We start from the raw sequence: 17,977 nt of genomic DNA on the forward strand, positions 1-17,977 counted from the left end.
CTGGGATTACAGGCGTGAGCCACCGCACCTGCCCCCACACCACTTTCTTAGAAGCCATCATTCCCCTTCTCTGCCTCTGCCAGAGCATGGGGCTAGGTTTTTACTTGATCAGCATCATAAGGATTTGTTGTGCACTTAAAATGTGTTTGCTTAATCATTGGTTCCAACATGTTTTTACTTTGAGGCATGAGGGACTTGATTGTATATCTTATAAATATTTGTCAGATAAGATATGGCTTGATTAATTACATTGAAGTACTGTATTTGCCCTGAGTGGCATTTTACTAATAATTCTTAACTCTAACTTTGAAATGGAAATTATCTGAGCCGAGCATCTTGCTTGACATAAGCTTTCTTGTGGAACTTCAGTAGTTAGCCCTTGCCACGTGCTTTCATCTCACTAATAACAGTGGGTTGGAGGTTGTTTGAGCAGAACAGTCTGGACTTTGCTGCTTGTATTGGGTGTTCCCAAGCCCACCACCAGGTTGAGGGATGTGCCAGGAGGACTCACATGACTCAGCATAGAGTGGTACTTGCAGCTGTGACTTACTACAGTGAAAAGACGCAAAGCAAAAGCAGCAAAGCGAAGAGTCACATGGGACTAAGTGTCGGGGAACCGGGCTCTGGCTTCCAAAAGTCACTTTTAGTGACATCACATGGGAGACTCTTAATTCCCCAGCAAGTTAAGAGCCCCTGGGAACCAGGGATGCACATCAGAGACTCAGCGCCTGGGCTTCTGTTTGGGGCCAGTCACACAGTCATCCTCTGCCTAGTCCATACGAAGTCCAGACTCCAGAAGGAAAGCAGGTGTTCAGCAGAAACCACAACACACTATGGAGGCACAGTCAGTTACTCCTACCAGTTAGGCTGCTGGGAACCCTCTCAAAATCCAAGTTCACAGACCCCACAAGCCTGCTGTGTTTGGTTGTTTCTGCATACTGCTCAGATAACATTTCAGATTCACTCCCAGGAGCTGGAGTGGACACCAGGCATGTTAGGGGGACTTCATATGTCTCCCCTAACAAACTGAATGTAGATTTCACTATAATTATATCTAAGGAACACAGAACACTCCACCCCACCTCTGCCCCATCTCGCCTTTTCCCAGCCCATCCGGAACTGGTTATTTTTCTTCAAAGTTTTATCCCAGGAGGCTGCCTCCTCATCACTTTACAAATGCTTTGGGTACATCAGGGGCAGGGGGTGGGCAGAATAAGGGCTGTGAGCTTAGAAATTAATCTCCCAACCAACTAGATGCAGAATGAATTCCCAGTTTCCACAGTATTGTAGGACGTGCACTGCAGAAGTTCCTCTCTTGAAATGAGAGGATTGATATGTAATTAGGTTCCAGGTAATACTACGCTAATTGTAAACAGTTGTTTCTTACAGGTGTTCTATAAGGACTAGATGAGTATCCTGTAGGGCAGGTGCCTGGCCTGCAGTGCTGTGTGCATTGGTATCAGGAGCTTGGCATTTTCTGTGAATTATTCATGTTCATTGACCATGTGCTTTTGGGATGTTGCTCTTTTAGATTAATTTGTACCTTTTCCCTTTGAGTACGAGATGCAAGTGTTTTTTCTGGTTTGTCAGTTACCCCCCAAAAAAAATTGGCCATGCAGAGATGCTAAGTGTTATGTATATTGGTATTTAATTTTTTTAATTGCATCTAGGTATTGCGTTATTTCTCAGCCTTCTCATTCCAGTGTTTACAAGGTTTGCTTTAAAAATTCTGTTTATCTCCTGGTTCCTTCATTTTTATATGTTTAGGTAGGATTTATTGTGGTCTAAGATGAACTGGATGAGCCCACCCAGTCTTCCAGGATCTTCTCCCTGATCAATCCAAAATGCTGTTTCTCATGTACTGTTTCCATTAAACTCTGGTTGTGTCTTGTGTCCATTCTGTTTATCTGCATAACCTTTTTTACACTTTATAGTAAACTTTTATACCTGACCATGTTAGTTAGCCTGACATCTTTTTATATTTTTTCTGTATTTTTTATTTCTCAAAGAAATCCCATCTATAGTAACTTAAAGTATTTTAAAGCAGGGATCCCCAACTCCTGGTCTGCAGCCCCGGTATTGTCTGTGGCCTCTTAGGAACGGAGGTGAGCTCTGCCTCCTGTCAGAGCAGCCACAGCGTTGGATTCTCATAGGAGCACAAGCTCTGTTGTAAACTGCGCATATGAGGGATGTGGGTTGCACACTCTTTATGAGAATCTAACTAATGCCTGATGATCTGAGGTGGAACAGTTTCATCCTAAAACCATCTTCCCCTGTGGAAACATTGTCTTCCAAGAAACTAGTCCCTGGTGCCAAAAAGGTTGGGGACCGCTGTCTTCAAGTGTTAGATTAATGTGAAGTTGGCATTTCATCATTTTGGATCATTCTGTCCAGGAGCATAGGTGACTTTCATTTGTTCACATTTTCTGTGGCTGGGGTGGTTTAAAAGACAAAGTCTTGTTCCATTGCCCAGGCTGGAATGTAGTGGCATGATCATGGCTCATTGCAGCCTTGAACTCCTGGGCTCAAGTGATTGAGCTTGCCTCAGCTTCCTGAGTAGATGGACTACAGGCACATACCATCACACTGGGCAGATTTTTCTTTTTCTTTCTTTGGTGGAGATGGGATCTTACTATGTTGCCCAGGCTAATGTGTTCTTTAACAGCATGTTGACGTTATCTGTAACTCTTTCATGTTTCTTGAAAAATTCATTCCTACCAACTTGTGTTGTAAATGGAGTCATCTCTTTGATTACCTACGCCAGCTGGCTGCTGTGTGAGTGTATAGAGACTTGTGTCAAAGCCCCTTATTTACTTCTCATGCTGTTAGGAGTAATTCTCAGGTGCTGTTGGGTTTCAGGTGGCCAGGTGCATCACCTGCATGTGGTGCTCATTTCACCTCGTTCCTCTTGCTGGTGCATCAGCCTTGGCTGGTGCCTGCCCCAGAAGCATAGTCAGGGAATAGAGGGTAGTGAGCCCCCAGGAGCCACACCTGTGCCTTGACCAGGGGTACAATGTGGAGTAAGGAACTTTAACCTTTCTGTGCCTCTGGTTCTCCATCTGTCAGTGAGAACACAAGCATCTCTCTGCCTTTTGGGATTTGGGGGAGGACGCAGAAGCTAACAGGTGTGAAGCAGTTAGTGGATCAGTGGCCTGGCAGGTGGTAAGTTTCAGTAAGACTAACGAATAGTTAACCTTTCCTGTTAAGACAATACTAGCTGTGTTTTCATTTTATTTTTTCCCATATTTTTGGAGAGTTGATTCTTCATGTGGCTGCAGCTTGCTCTCTCCTGGTATTTTCAGGGGGCTTCTGTCTTGGGTGTAAAATCATAGACAGGTGTGTTGCTAAGAAAAAGCCCTTTGTAAGCAGTGTTAATACCACACTCCATATGACGTGTCTTCCTGTCATCTTTCATTGTACTTTGACCAGGTGGGCTGGATGACACTGTGCACACAATTATTGATTACGCCTGTGAGCAGAACATTCCCTTTGTGTTTGCTCTCAACCGCAAAGCTCTGGGGCGCAGTTTGAACAAGGCAGTTCCTGTCAGTGTGGTGGGCATCTTCAGCTACGATGGGGCCCAGGTGAGCGCACGGGGCACAGGCCTCTTCAGTCACTGCCCATGGGAGGAAGTGGGGCAGGTGGCCAGTGTGGGCTCACCCACAGAGCAGCCCCAGAACTTCCAGTAGGCTATTATTTAGGAGAAGCCACCATTGAGGCAGAACCTTTCTTATAAAAATGTAGCATTTGTCTCTTTGACAGCATGAGGTGTCTGGTTCTGAATTGAGCTCCATCGTTCTGGGCTTGCTGCTGACATAGTGGCACCTCAGGCAGGCCCCAGAAATCGGCCTAGCCCACTCTTCCCTCTGGGGCAGCATCCCTGGTACTCATCCACAAGCATGGGGTCCACATTGCCCTGTGTCACCCCTGCTTCTCTCTGGAGGGTGCCATTGCTGAGTTTGAGGGGACCTGTATCCTCTGTAGCTGGGATGTTACCTGTGTGCTCTCACTTGTGCCCAAGGATCAGTTCCACAAGATGGTTGAGCTGACAATGGCGGCCCGACAGGCGTACAAGACCATGCTGGAGAATGTGCAGCAGGAGCTGGCGGGAGAGCCCAGGCCTCAGGCACCTCCCAGCCCACCCACACAGGACCCCAGCTGCCCTACAGAAGACGGCCCCCCAGCCCTGACAGTAAAAGAAGAGCCACACTACAGTGAGTGCCTAAGGGAGAGTCAGTCAGCTCAGGTTGAGTGTCCTCCAAGTTACTTACTGACTTTAATTAGAGTCCCCAAGAGAGCAGCTTGACCATTGATGCTGCAAGACCAGCTGAGTAGCAGGGCTTAGGAAATCCAGCTAAGACTGACTGTAATAACGCGTGGTAAATCCAGCCGATTTCCTAAGAGGTATTATCAGACTTTTGAAGTTGGAAGGACTTGTCACTGACTGTCTCAGACTTCAAGTCAGATGTCTCCTGACAGTGGATGGCCTTAAGGATGGCTGTACCCAAGAGAGGCTTGGAAGGTCAAGTGGAAGTTCAGTCCTCTCCTAGCCTACCCACACAAGGCCCTAGCTACCCTGGATTGCCCGCCCCTGCCAGCCAGCTTCTGCTCAGTAAGGGGCAGCCCCCGGCCCAACAGGCTGAGAACAGTGGGAGAACGCCTGCTAGGGCACCTCTGAGCACTGTGAGCTGCCAGGCAGTGGCCACAAGCTCCCTTGCCCATGCTGCTGGTTTTCTGACAGGAATTTTCCAACTTGATGCCTATTCCTCACTCGTGCCATTTTCTCATTTTAGTTGAAATCTGGAAAAAACATCTGGAAGCATACAGTCGATGTGCCCTGGAGCTAGAAGAATCCTTGGAGGCTTCAACCTCTCAAATGATGAATATGAATTTATGAGAGTTCTTGCCTTGTCTGTATTTTGGGTAAGGAAGGGAGGTCTGAAAAATACTTTGAGGCTTTTTCTTCTCAGTTTTTCATGACAGCGTAATTTGTATAACTGTTAAGTCTGGAAATTGATCAGCATTAAAGGACACATGAAGCAGGCCTTGAATGCTACAGAGCCTGTCAAAGAAGGTCGCTCAGATGTGCAGGTGGTAATCTTCTCTAAAAGCCTGGTGATACAGCTCTGGCTTTCTGAGCACACTGTGGATCTGGCAAATACTGGAAAATGTGATATTTAGAATACTTTGGCTGCTAAAGAAACTTCCTCTCCATTGTGGAATAACTGAGCCAAGTGAGTGAGTCTGTGGAAAGCAGGTGCCGAGCTCCCACCTGCTGGATGGAGGTGGCCATGGAGGGCCATTCCCACCTGGCAACAGCACCGTCCTGCAGGGAGCTACTTGGCAGAAGGATGCAGGGCTGCTGGCATCAGAGCAAGAGGGCTATGGGAAAGGGCCCTTTCTCAGGGGATGTAGCTTTTTTTAATGACTTGGGACACTTGGGGGATTTGCTAAAATGAGCCTCACAAGGAAAATTGGTTTTCTAACCTGTGACTTTTTGACATGAATTATTCCTTTGTCTTTATTTTTCAAGGAAACCATGTATATTAAAGTACCTAGATTTGTTTGATAATCAACAAATCTTTCCTTTAAATGAACATATTCTGAATGCGGTTTCTGTCTTAGAGGCCAGGAGGACAGAGTTTACTTTCATATTTTCCCTGTAAGTAAGAGGGCTTATTTATTTTAAATAAAGAGTAATTATTACATTTTGTTTCAGACTGGTGATTTTAGGCTATCAGTGGTCTCTTTCTTACTTGATCATTCCTGTGTCTTAATTTATGCCTTTTGGACAGTCTGGGCCCTGAAGTAAAGGGGGCCATATGGGGGGGGGTTATCTTTAGCACTCTTAGGTCTGGAAGTGGTGATTATCAAAACCTCCAACCCTGCACAGACCTGCTAGAACCAGATCCTGGCTCAGTCCCGACCTGCGCTTGTGTTCTTTTTACCACAGCCAATGGCAGGAAAGAATTTTCATTGCTTTTTGCTTGTCATGTAAGCAGGTTATTGTTTTGGCTTTGAAAGTGCTCTTAACTGAATTCAGTCATGCCAATATTGTACCTCTGAGAAGTGGCCTGTGATGAGCAAATAAAATTGGAATAATGAGTCAGAAATGGCATGCTATGGGCAGGGGCTGGAAATGTGACCAGAGGTTGGTGTATGAAGCACCGTCTGCCCTGTCATCTGTGCAGCTCACAGTGACCAGCATGAGCCCTGCTGTTCTTTACACATTCTGAGCTGCTGAGACATGGGAAGTCAATGTGGTCAGCCAGGCCATCAGTAGTACTATGCAGCTAGTCATCACCACTCATTTCTCTTTCAGGGCAGTCAGTGGGGCCAGCAGGAAAGGAGAGGTCTTTCCTGCCTCCTCATCAGTTGGTAGCAAATCAGTCATGGTAAGTTTGAAAATAGGAGATTATTTGAGAATAAAAGTTCTAAAATTAATTTGTGGGGAAAAAAATAAAATAGCCTGTCAGCTGCACTCAGCAGCTAGTGTTTTAAAATTTGATAAATCAAAAAATGAAAGGTCTCTACTAGATTAATTCCTTTACCCAAAGCCCCTTTTTGGAGCTTTCTAGGTGTGACATTTGTTTTGCTAATCTAAAGATAAAAGCAGCTTAAACAGTAGGTAGGCCTTTTAACATTTCATGCAGCTGCCGAGAGCTTGCTTTCTCCTGGGACTTAACCAAACTCATCATGTGGTTGCCTTGGGGGATGCTGTCATTTTCTTGTCAGTGAAGAACTCCAGCTGAGGCCAATGCTACAGGTGATTTCAGCTCCCTCAGCATGCAGATGGTGCCACATGAACACACAGCTCTCGGCCAGGGGAGCCAAGTACGGTCACTTAACTGAACAATGTACAACTCTACTTTTTCCAGCAGAGCAAAGACTCAAAAATTCATTCTCATAACTATATTTCCCACTCCACGTTACAAAAACTTCAAGTATATAATTATTTTGTTAAGCGTGAAAGTGCTCAAAATCCAGACTTCAGGAGAAGATACAGAAAACAGCACCAAGAATATAAGCCCACAGCATTTCACTCAGCAGTTTGTAGTGGCTGGAGCCAGACCCAAAGCAAGAACCACAGTAAGCTGATAGGTATTTTATAGGAAAACCTCAGGTTGTGAGTATGTGATGGTTCTGTGAACAAGACTGGCATCCTTAGCTGGATCGGAGGTGGCTGGGCCTCTCAACTCGGGATGTGGAGGGAGAACATGTAGAGATAACCAGGGCGTCTCCAGCATCTTCAGGACACCTCTGTTGTGATGAATCCTGAAGGAATTGGCAGGTGATGTATGCTGATCCCACACAAGGGCTGTTATCTTGTCCGGCTCCAGAAAGAAGGGGTGCAAAACGGGCCACTGTCATAGTACTAGGAAGACACTGAGTATTTGCTAGGATCACCAGAGGGGTGCGGCTTGACTTTTAACAGAGAGGCTTTGGTTTTATGATAGACATGAAAACTCTCATTCCACAGACAAGAAGAGACGTGTGTATAAGATTAAAGGCTGAGCAGCTTTAGGACAAGTTCACACACACAGTGACAGTCTTCAGAGATACAGCTTTAATAATTAGAGACTTGAACAGCAGGTAGAACAAAACATCAGACTCATTCCATTGTCAAGAAATTTAATGTGGCACCAGGAGATTTGCATAATTGACCTGTTTGGCTTTCTGCGTCAAGCTCAGTGTCTTATTGCAGAAGCTGAGTATTGACGGGATACACTCAGAGGCATAAACTGCAGCGCTTGATAAAATAGAGCCCAGTATTTTGAGGTTAGTGAAGAAAACACAAAGACTTGACAGATGCACTCCCAGATCGCATCTCACAGTCATTCAAGGTTTAAAGCAAGGCATCATGTGGAGTCTCACCTTCTCTCATCCCGGTCATGCATCTTAGAGTTCCTTGGCTAAGTCTGCAGGTGGGAGAAGCGGCAGGCTTGATTTGCATCAATAAAAGCAGCGATCTGCGCTCGCCATGCTAACCCTGTTGACTCTTAGGGGTGGGGGTGCTCTCTAAAGGGATCACTAGGGCAGTGTAAGGTCAGCCTTCAGAGCCTGCTGCCTGTCCCTAGAGGAGCCTGCACACACACACTTGTTTTAGTTCAAGAGAGCAGCTGTCGAAGCCTGTCAGCCATCCTAGCTACCTGCCTATGCCAGACAGAACGTCCTGCCCCAGGTAAGCAACCTATTTTTTAAGTCTTGGTTCCTGTCACAGGCTTGCTTGGGTCCAGTGCATCTCCACTGTCCCGCCTTTGGGGGAGGCATCCATCAGGCGGTGGCCCAATGGCTGTGTTCGGAACAGGCTTAGGTAAGACGGCTCACTGCTGTGGGGGCCCAGGCCTTCTCCAGGGGTGGCTGTGGTCAGTGGCGGCAGGGTCTGCTGGGGTCGAGGTTGTTGTCGGGGTCTGCTTCCTGGTGGCTACAAGGTGTCCTTGCTACAGCTTTCCTGAAAGAATAATGTGGTCTTTGAATCCTTGTTGAAACAGATGGGCCTTTCCTGCTCTGCAGCCCAGTCTGTTTCGTAGCCCATCCCAGGCAGAGCACTCAAGGTCTCAGCCTCCTGTTGTGGTGTCCCTCCTTAGTGTCTAAACATCCAAATAGCAGGAGTGGTTCTCTCATACACAACAGGAAGGCAGGGCAGCAACGCACTCACTCAACTCCCAGGTTGTCCTGAGAGGGAGAAGGGCTGGAGTGAGGGAGCCTATGTGTGCTCAAGTACAGAGGATCAGCTGCAAATGCAACAGGTGGCAACAGTTCAGGGGATCTGCTGGCAGCCACGTAACCCACATACTTTAACACACTCATCTAGGCAGCTGCAAACCCCACAGCCAGGTGCCAGCACACACTGAAGAATCCCTGCCTTTGTCTTCCGTATCGGCTACTTGGGAGCCAGGGCTGGACAACTTTGTCTCCACAGGGGAAGCCCTGTCTAGGGAGCCTCTGCCCTGCTGCCTGCAACTTCCATGCTGTAGCCCAGGGCTTAGCTTAAACCTGCCAGGGCTTAGCTGAGGAAGCCACTCCCCGCCCCTCCAGCAGCTGCTTCAGGTGAGGCACCCAGCCAGGAGAGTTCTCTACCTGTCCAGGTTTCTTGTTCTCCTCAAAGTAGTGGCTGGTTGAGTGTTCTGTCCAGGGTGTGCGGTGGCTGTGGAGGCCCATCTAACCAGACACCCCTGCCCGCAAGTCCCTCCCAGTCTCGCTTCCAGTCTCCTTTAAGATCTGGGGCCAGATGCCCCTTGATCTCCTGAAGCATCAGCAGCAAGACATGGGATTTCCCCATGCAGAGTTGCAGGTTTCATAAAGCAAACTGCTCCAGGGCTAAGAGGGAGCAAGTGGGGTCCTTGTGAACTGGGCCCTTGAAAGATGGAGGTGGCAGGGACCCTGGCCCAGCTCCAGCCCCCTTTCTTTGCCCAGCTGCAGCCACATACCCACGCCTTCCTCCAGCTCTGCATCATCCGGTCGTGCTCCCCAGCCACAGCCCTCCAAGCAGAGAGCTCTCTGGTCCACTTCTCCTGGTGGGTCGCTTCTGGAAGACAAGCAGGGTCCCCAGATCACAGCTTTGTGGGCATTTACAGCACCCTTAATGCCCACTGGCCACCTTTCTCAGTGGAAAGCCAATAAATCCCAAACCCAAAATGCTACTGTGCAAGCATGCTTTTACAGCATGTTTTTTTCACTATCATTGTAAATACTGAAAAATCACCTAAAAGGGTTGCAGTGGGCATGGGAATTACTTACCAGGTCTCATCACAGCAACCTGCACCTTCGAAGTCTTGTTCCCTGCTGAGGAGAGGACAGAGCAACGATATTCGGCGCTTTCCCGGATGGCGTCCTGCAGCCAGCTGAGCACATGGGCCCTGCCGTTGGGCAGTGCATGGGTCTGCACAGGGACACAGGTCTCCAGAGCCCGCCCATTCTTCTCCCAGACAAAGCGGATGTCTGCAGGACCTGGGGGCACAGACCATTTCCACCTCTGAGTCCATATTTAGGACTCAAAGAAGCTTGCCCAGGAGGGGATAAGGGGTTACCTCTTTTGTCCCAGCTGGACCCGAAGTGACTTGGGACAACTCCCAATTCAGTCCCTGGGATTCCCCTGCAGGCGGCTTCCCCATGGCCAGTGGGAGTCTTGGCCTTGGCCCCCATCCTGTGGACTTCCTGATCTTTGACCTTAAATGCCATTTTTCAAAGCACATATGTGTGGCTTGTGTCCCCCATGACCCCCTTTTTCACAGCACTGTGCCGGTTTCCTGCAGAATGGTTCTAGGTCTTGGAACAGCACCCCACCTCACCCTGGCCTGCTGCCACTCTCAAGTCCTGTGACCACATGAACAGAGACATCCCAAAGGCCCTGCCATCATCAGGCCACAGCACAGAGGCCCAGAGGTTGGCCAGCTGTGTGCAGAGGGGGATGCGCCAGAGTGGGGACCATGAGGGCCTATCTCTCCAAGTGAGATACTGGGACCTGGGGTGGGCTTGGAGGGGAGCAGACAGCACAGGGGGGCTGGAGAGCTCAGACCCTGGCAAGGGCTGGGCCCTGCAGAGTTAGGCTGGGACCGTCAAGTGCAGCACATCCAGGATGGGCTTCCAGCCTTGAGCATGGACCCTGGGCCCAACATTGGACACTTCTCCCCCAAACCTCTGTTGTTACTGTCTGGGCTTTTGATCTTAATTACTTATGGAAAAAAGTAGAGGGACCAATTACTTCACATACTGTCAGTCTGTCTCACCCTGTCCGGGTGCAGCCTGGCTGGCCTCAGCTTGTCTGAGGGAGAGATCAGGAGGGTGGGCAAGTTAGGGATGTTCCCCTGTGGCCCAGGCTGCCTCACCTGGGGAGGCTGGCCTCGTCCCTGGACAAAAAGGCTGCACAGCCAACCTGAGGGCTACCCCATACCCCATATTTGTTCCAGGTGGCTGGGGTGGGGCTGTAAAAACCAGAGTGTTGAGGGGGCCCACAAGCAAGGTCTGGTCACCAGGTCACCTCCCGGCCTTCCTTCCCTGTGAAGTTTTTTGGCCCTTCAGGGGCTGCTGGCCATGTTGGGACAGGCTCAACTCCCTGTACCTTACTGAAGGAAAAACAAGCACATCAACTTAGATCTGCTTCACACACTGGCTTCCACTCAAATGCAGAAAGGAGTGAGGGGGGCAGCATTCCCTAAGCTCCAGCCCCAGTGTGCAGACCCTGGAGCTGAGTTGGGATGACAGGGAGGGCCAGGCCAGGCCCTGGAGGGTGGGTGAGGGGGTGCAGGTGCCCTTCTGTCCCTGAAGCTCCCGCTTGTGGTGGGCTGGGTAGGCCAGCCAGCCTGCGCTGCTTCTTCTGGCTCCCACAGGTGCAGCCTTCATCAGGCCAGGCACCCCAGCAGCGTGGAGTGGGTTGATAACCTCCTACCTCCTGCCCAGCAACCTGGCTCCCTGACCAGCACCTGCCCTTCCTTGAGACCCACCAAGGCCCCCAAGTGGGCCATGGCTTCCTCTTGACCATGACACCTTTTAAGAATTAGTCTTTAGAAGTTAAATTTGCCCTAGATGCTCATCAACCTGGGAATGACAAAATGTGGCTTCATGGAGACCGTTTAGCAGTGAAGAGGAAGGATTTCAGAACACTAAGCAGGAAAAACAAATTCCAGAGCCAAAGAAGTCAAAAGTACCTGCACACACACATACAAACTGGCCTCGTTCTCAAGTGTCGGGGGAGGAGTGCGCCCAGATACAGGTGTTAAACAGTGTGGGAGGACAGTGGTGGCCAGGGAGCTTTTCATTTCTCTAGCATGTGCTGGATTTTTGAAAAGAAGAGATCACCAGTTAAGGTGACTTTAGTAATGGATTTTCCCTGCTTTACTGACTGTAGCATCTACTCACCTTTGTCCAGTCTCTGGGTCAACAATTCCCCACTGTCCATGATCATCAGAGAGTGTTCCTCCCAAGGGCTTGGCCAAGCTCAGACCCTTTAGTTCAACAGTCCTAGGAATGAGTCCCAAGATAATGACCGGCCCAGTGAAGCCCTGTTTCTATCAGTGAGGAGTTGGGAAATGTCCAAGAAGTGGGTCACAAGTCATTCATTCCAAGTCTCATCAAAGAATATTCAGCAATACAGAAAAATACTGTTAAGTGAAAGTATCTAGGAGTATGTGTACATATATGTATACACACATGTATACATGTATGCATTTAGATACAGTCATGTATATGCACACAGAAATAGCCTAAAAATGGCCGGGATGCTAGTGGTAACTACCTCTGGATGGTCAAATTTGGGATTGTTTAAATTTTTTCTTTATATTTTCCTGGAGTTTACAAATTTACAACAAGCAAGCATTGCTTTTATAATAGTAATAATAAAAAAAGTGTTATTTAGAAGGAAACATTCCATGAACTCAAGGAAATTCAGATGGTGCTCCAAAACTGTTTTGCATGGCAGCCCATCTGGCCCTGGCCTGGTAGACAAGACCTTGTGGACAGGTTTGGGTTTTGTGCAGAAAAAAAAAACGCTTAATACTCTATAAATTTGTTTTTTCCCACTCAAAATGTTTTGGACTCTAGCCACAGATACCTCCATGTATCTATCTGCAAACACAAGTCCATGTTACACACGTACAAACATGTGTCTACATCTAGGTGCCCACCAACCGGGAAATAGATACTCCCTTCCCCAGCCAATGGGCATCCAGGTAAAACCTCACTTTAAGAAACAGATTTTTTTGAGGTGTTGTAATCAAGTAACACTTTTCTTTGAACAGACAGTGAAGTGAGTTCTATAAAAGCCTAGTCTCCTCCCTCATATGCTGGCACCACCCAGTGGTGACCTGCACCAAGAACCACCCAGGAGACTGGAGCCACTGAGTCACAGGAGCCTCTGGAAGGCTCCCATGACCAAGACTTTGAGACTAAGAATCTGGGTAGCCTGAGCTGGACTGCACTCATCACCCAAAGCCCCATCATAGACCACTGACTGCCAAACATTCCGAAGAGCTACACTCTCAGGGTGGGAGTGGAAACAGGCACCTGTGCTTACCACCGCTAGCATGAGGCATCAGTAAATACTATTTAAATCTGTGCTTGATCATCATAAGACATTAAAGATGTTTTTAAAAAGTACTTACTTTCCATGTATTCCTTTTTAAACTATCCAACTCTTTCTGAATGCATGAGAGAGAAGGAAAGTGAGAGTTAACATCAGCGTGCAAGGCCACCCCATTAGCACTGCACCCTCAGCGGGACAGGGCAGCGGCAACCCAAGTCTGTCCCCCAGAGGCCTGCTCAGGAGCTCCTGGAATACTGGGCCACCAGTGGGGAGCTGTCTTCCACCTCCCAGCAGGGCCCCCTGGAAACACTGCTGGTTTCTTGCTTGGGCCAGTGCTCCAAGCCCCCTAATCATCTAACCCCGTTACCTCAAGAGAGAGGCCAGGCTGGGGTCCTACTCCTAGATCACCCCCTTGGCCTCTGTTGGTGGGGACAAGAGGCTACTAGTCTGATGCTGTGGGGCTCAGCAGCCACCATCCTACATGTGCCTTGGCTCTTCCCAGTGGCTAGTCAGGGGACACTGGTTGTGCCCTCAAAGAAACAAGTTGTCCTGGCTTGGAAGATCTCAGGTAGAGGTCCTGAGATAGATGCTGCCTTCTGCCCCTGCCTGTCACTGTGACCAGTACTTTTAGAGAATTAGCTTAAGTTGGAGGCAAATAAACTTTAACTGCTGTGGCAGATGCTATAGGTAATGATCTTTCTCATAGCCAAGACTGTTGTGAGAAGACTGGTCACCTTGGTATCAGCAAGGGCCAGGTTTATCCACCAAGGCAAGGTTTATTACATCTACTCAGGAGTCCAGGGAGGCTGCCAGCAGCCTGGGCTCCAGCACTCACCTCAGCCTGTTGCTGGGGCACCTCCTGCCTGCTCACTCCCACCCCAAGCCCCTAACAGGGCCAGCTGGTGCCAGGTCCACCATGGCTTCAGAGCTTTATAGACGTGATCACAAAAGTGGAGCAGATTCTACTTTGTAACAAACCAGGTGCCCTCTGAGCAGTGGCCTTGCCCTGAGGAGGGCCTGGAGGGGTGGTCAGTCATCTATCCAGTGACCGAGGCCCATCCTGGCAAGTGCCCCCAGTGCTGTCCCCTGCAGCACTCTGTGTCCTCCTGGCATCCCTACTGCACATGGCCCACTATGACCTCAGGGCTGACGGCTTTGGGGCCAGCCCATCTCCCAAATTCATGTCCAAGTAGCCTTCCTGCAGCTAATGGGGCAGCCAGGCACATCCCCAGAGAGGCCATTTCTCTGTACCCAGCGCTGGCCACTGGCCATCACATCTTCCATGATGGGACTCCCAGCTTGTCCCTGCCTGCACCTGCTGCCCAGGCCTCATTCTGACACCCGCACCCAGCCTCTCTCCCTGAGCCTCCCACTGCTTCCCCAGCCCATCTCTGCTCTCTCCTTGGGGCAGGGTCTCTTCTAATCCTGGGCTTGGGTCCCTGGCCCCTCCTTCCTCCCAGACTCTGGGGACCCTTCTGGGGACAAGGACCATCCAGCTGGGGTATGCCCCAAGGCTCTGCTGGACATCCCTTCTGTGCTCTTTCCAAGTCACAGAGTAGCCAGGGGCCCTGAGAGGAGGGAGGGGAGAGTGAGACCCCTACCATACAGGTAGCAATTCTGACAGCTCCCTTCTCTGAGTCCTCCTCTTCCTGACAGTCACCAGGGCGATGCAGCCTAATGTTTTACTCAGGTATGCTCTGACCACCCAGGGCATTGGACCAGCCCCAGTGCTTCTGGAATGCCCCTGTTCATGCCTGCCATTTACTGGCCAAGCTGGCTTATGAATATGGGCAGGAATCCTTCTCTGCAAAGGGACCTGAGCAAGTACCACCACTGAGGCACCTGCAGGCATTGCCTGGCTCCACAGGGGCTTGTGGGAAGGCACTACTGAGGCACCAAGGGCATTTCCAGACCCCAGGTAACAGAGAGCTGTGTTGTAAAGGCACATGGAATTATCACAGATAACAGAAGACACGTGCACAGCTTCTGGCAAAGCTGCCTCATCTAACATTCTAAGGACCTCAAGGAAGGTGATAGCACTGCCTTGTCCTGGCCAGCAAGGGTGGCTGGCCCAACACACAAGGTCAACTAATTCCCAAGATGGCCTTGGCCTTTCAGGAGTCTGAAACAAAGGGAAATGTCACAGAGCAGCTGGAACACACACTTGCATGCCAACAAGCCACTGTGGCCACTAGGAATGGGGACCCTCTCCAGACCCTGTGACTCCTCAAAGGCCCAAGGGTGCCTTCTGCTGCTGCCCTCTGATGCCCGTGGTTCCAAGGGCTCTGATTTCTAACACTAGTCAAAAATAAAAGGCCGTCCCAAATCCACATATCCAAATGCTGCCTGAAGTATGGGGGAGCCATTAGCAGCTTTGAAAATGACATAGGTCTAAACTACATGGAAGAGAGTCCTGGCAGGGGTGAGGGCAGGGCCCTGACAGAGTGAAGACTATCAATCTATTTCTGTGGTATACACTAACATACAAGCGCAAGATTTGTATGTGCATGTGTACACAACCCACGCCACCATTCATCTCCATCCATCCTTCCGTATGCATGCCAGATGCGCTATGTGCTGACCCAGGGGTGGGGGGTAATTTTTTACCCATCTGTAGTCTCAGACTACATGAGGGACTGGGTTCCCCTCATGAGGGACTGGATTCCCTACATGAGGTAATCCATGGGGAACCTGGGTTCATCAGCACAGAGGAGCAGAGCTTGGCCGCGTGCTAACTTTGCTCCTTCAGCTCCAGCCCGCTTTCCTCTCCTTGTCAATACACATGCTCTCCACTTCCATGGGGCTGCATCCCAATAAACCCGCTGTGAGTTGAAATGATCCTAAGTCAACAATGCGTGTGTGTGGTTGTGTATGTGTGAACATGGTTGTGTGTGGGTGGCATGCACGTGTCTATGCAGTGTGTATGTGGTATACGTGCTTTGGTGTCTACAGTATGCATGTTAGTGTGTGGGTGTCAACAGTGGTATGTTTGGTGTTTGGGTGGTATGTGTGGTATGCTGTGCTGTGTGTGGTGCATGTGTGAGTAGTTGTGTTTGGTATGGTGTGTATGGAGATAGTTGTGTTTTAGGTGTGGTGTGCAGTGTGTGTACTGTTGATATGTGTGCATGTGTAGTGTGCATGGTCTGTGTAGTGTTTGTGTGATTTGGTGTACATGATGTGTTTTGTGCTGTGCATTTATTGTGTGCATCATGTGGTATGTGTGTGTGTGGTGGACATGATTGTGTTTGTGGTGTGGGTGTCTGTTATATAATTTGTGATGTATGTTGTGAAACATGTCATGTGTGGTATGGACTGTGGTGTATATGATGTGTGAATATGTGGTGTGTGTGATATGTTTGTGGTGTGTGTGGCTGGTGTATGTGGTATGTAGGTGATGGGTGTGTTGTGTGGAGGGGGTACAGTATAGTGTGTGTGGTGCTAGTGTGTGGTATATGTATAATATGTGTGGTGTGTGTGGTATAGGTGGCATAATGTGAGTATCTTGTGTGTGTGCAGGGTGTTGTGTGTGGAGTGGTGTGGGGGGGTGTGGTGTGTATCTACAGTGTGCTGTGTGGCTGGCATTGGGTGTTTATGTCTGGGGTGTGGTGTGAATCTGGGGTGTGGTATGCATCTAAGGTATAGTGTGAATCTGGGGTGTGGTGTATCTGGGATGTGGTATGGTGTGTGTATGGAAGGTGTGGTATGTGTCTAGGGTGTGCTGTGTGGCTGGTATTGGGTATGTGTGTCTGGGGTGCGGTGTGAATCTGGGGTGTGGTGTGTATCTGGGGTGTGGTGTGAATCTGGGGTGTGGTGTGTGTGGGGTATGGTATGTATCTGGGTGTGGTATGAGTCTGGGGTGTGGTGTGTGTCTGGGATAGAATGTGTATCTGGGGTGGGGGGGTATGTGTCTGGGGTGTGTGTGTATGTGTGTCCCTGCCCATCCCTCACGGCTGGCACCAGGGTAACTATAGTAAACACACATTGTTAGTCACATGACAGCAATCCATCCCAGGGCCGGCGTGGTGCAGGATGGCTGTGCAGCAGCTGTGAACGCTCTCAAGGCCACTGCCAAGGTCGCTGTCCCTCCTGTGTGGCCACAGAGCACACTGAGGCAGGCGGCCGCTCCCAGCTGCTCCGGGCCCTGCTGGTGCACTCAGACCCCCAGGATTCAGGATTGCCGGGCAAGCTGTTCCCAGGGCACGGGCCCCAAGGAAGTGCAGTCCTGACCTGACCTGCCCACCCCCTTTGTCACTGAGCCCAGGGGACCATGTTTCGGGGTGACACCTTGTGCTGTCTCACCTGAACACTGCAAAGGCATGGTTCCCACCATGACACCCCAGGGTGTCATAACCTCTCTTCTCAGGACCATCCCAATCTGCCCCAGGGACAAGGTTGCCCTGTGCAGGCAGTGGCGGGGGGCTGTTCGGGGAGGGGAAGGCATCAGTGGATCTTTTGTATCACTTCCATTGATAATTCCCCTTCCCAGAGGCAAGAACTGTGGTGGAGAAGGGAAGAAATGTGTCTAGGTGGAGAGGGGCACTGGCAGCCAATCTCCCACCCCAGCTCCTGACATGGGCCCACAGGTGTGGCCCTGTCCCCTCCCTTGGATGGGCAGCGAGGCCCCTGGGTGCAGGACAAGAGTGGACCTCCACTCCACCATCAGGCCTCAAGCTCTCTCACCCACAGGACACAGGCCTCTCTGCACTACTCTGCCCATGTGGCTACATCACCTCTACTGCACCCCACGCTGGGCCCTTGTGCCCTGACAGCCTCTGCACACACCATGGGCTGCATGTGGTAGACCCACCCTGATTCCCTTTCAGGAAGCGCTTTGGTCTCAAAGGGCCCCTTCTTTCCTGGATGGCCCAGTCCACAGGGCCACCTTCTGATCACTGGCCAACAGCATGTTAGGGCAGATGGGGATGTCTCCTGGGTGACACATGGGCCTCCACCGGC

The 17,977-nt window shown here is 49.9% G+C and overlaps 2 protein-coding genes across 53 annotated transcripts in view; one reads left to right on the forward strand and one right to left on the reverse strand.

Annotated features, from left to right (window-relative positions):
* Positions 1-5,706, forward strand: part of SECISBP2 (SECIS binding protein 2) — a 40,260-nt gene extending 34,554 nt beyond the window's left edge. For all 11 annotated transcript variants that reach the window (XM_002806480.7, XM_035299610.3, XM_035299612.3 and 8 more), the window contains 3 exons: positions 3,430-3,584; positions 4,022-4,214; positions 4,794-5,706. In XM_002806480.7, coding sequence (XP_002806526.2) covers positions 3,430-3,584; positions 4,022-4,214; positions 4,794-4,897 — 452 coding nt within the window. In that variant the 3' untranslated portion in view covers positions 4,898-5,706. The remainder of the gene's footprint in view (positions 1-3,429; positions 3,585-4,021; positions 4,215-4,793) is intronic.
* Positions 5,707-7,544: 1,838 nt separating this feature from the next.
* Positions 7,545-17,977, reverse strand: part of SEMA4D (semaphorin 4D) — a 130,015-nt gene continuing 119,582 nt past the window's right edge. For 40 of the 42 annotated variants that reach the window (XM_078365370.1, XM_054253675.2, XM_078365465.1 and 37 more), the window contains 3 exons: positions 9,742-9,951; positions 9,432-9,529; positions 7,545-8,452 (listed from right to left, as the gene is read on the reverse strand). Coding sequence is in view for 17 of the 42 variants with exons in the window: in XM_078365465.1 (XP_078221591.1) it covers positions 8,426-8,452; positions 9,432-9,529; positions 9,742-9,951 (335 nt within the window). In the remaining 25 variants the exon portion in view is untranslated. Of the gene's footprint in view, positions 8,453-9,431; positions 9,530-9,741; positions 9,952-13,100; positions 13,137-17,977 lie in introns of all 42 variants that reach the window. The other 2 variants (XM_078365488.1, XM_078365487.1) reach the window with 1 other exon arrangement.

Source organism: Callithrix jacchus, chromosome 1 (genome assembly GCF_049354715.1).
Source record: "Callithrix jacchus isolate 240 chromosome 1, calJac240_pri, whole genome shotgun sequence".
Lineage (NCBI taxonomy): Eukaryota > Metazoa > Chordata > Mammalia > Primates > Cebidae > Callithrix > Callithrix jacchus.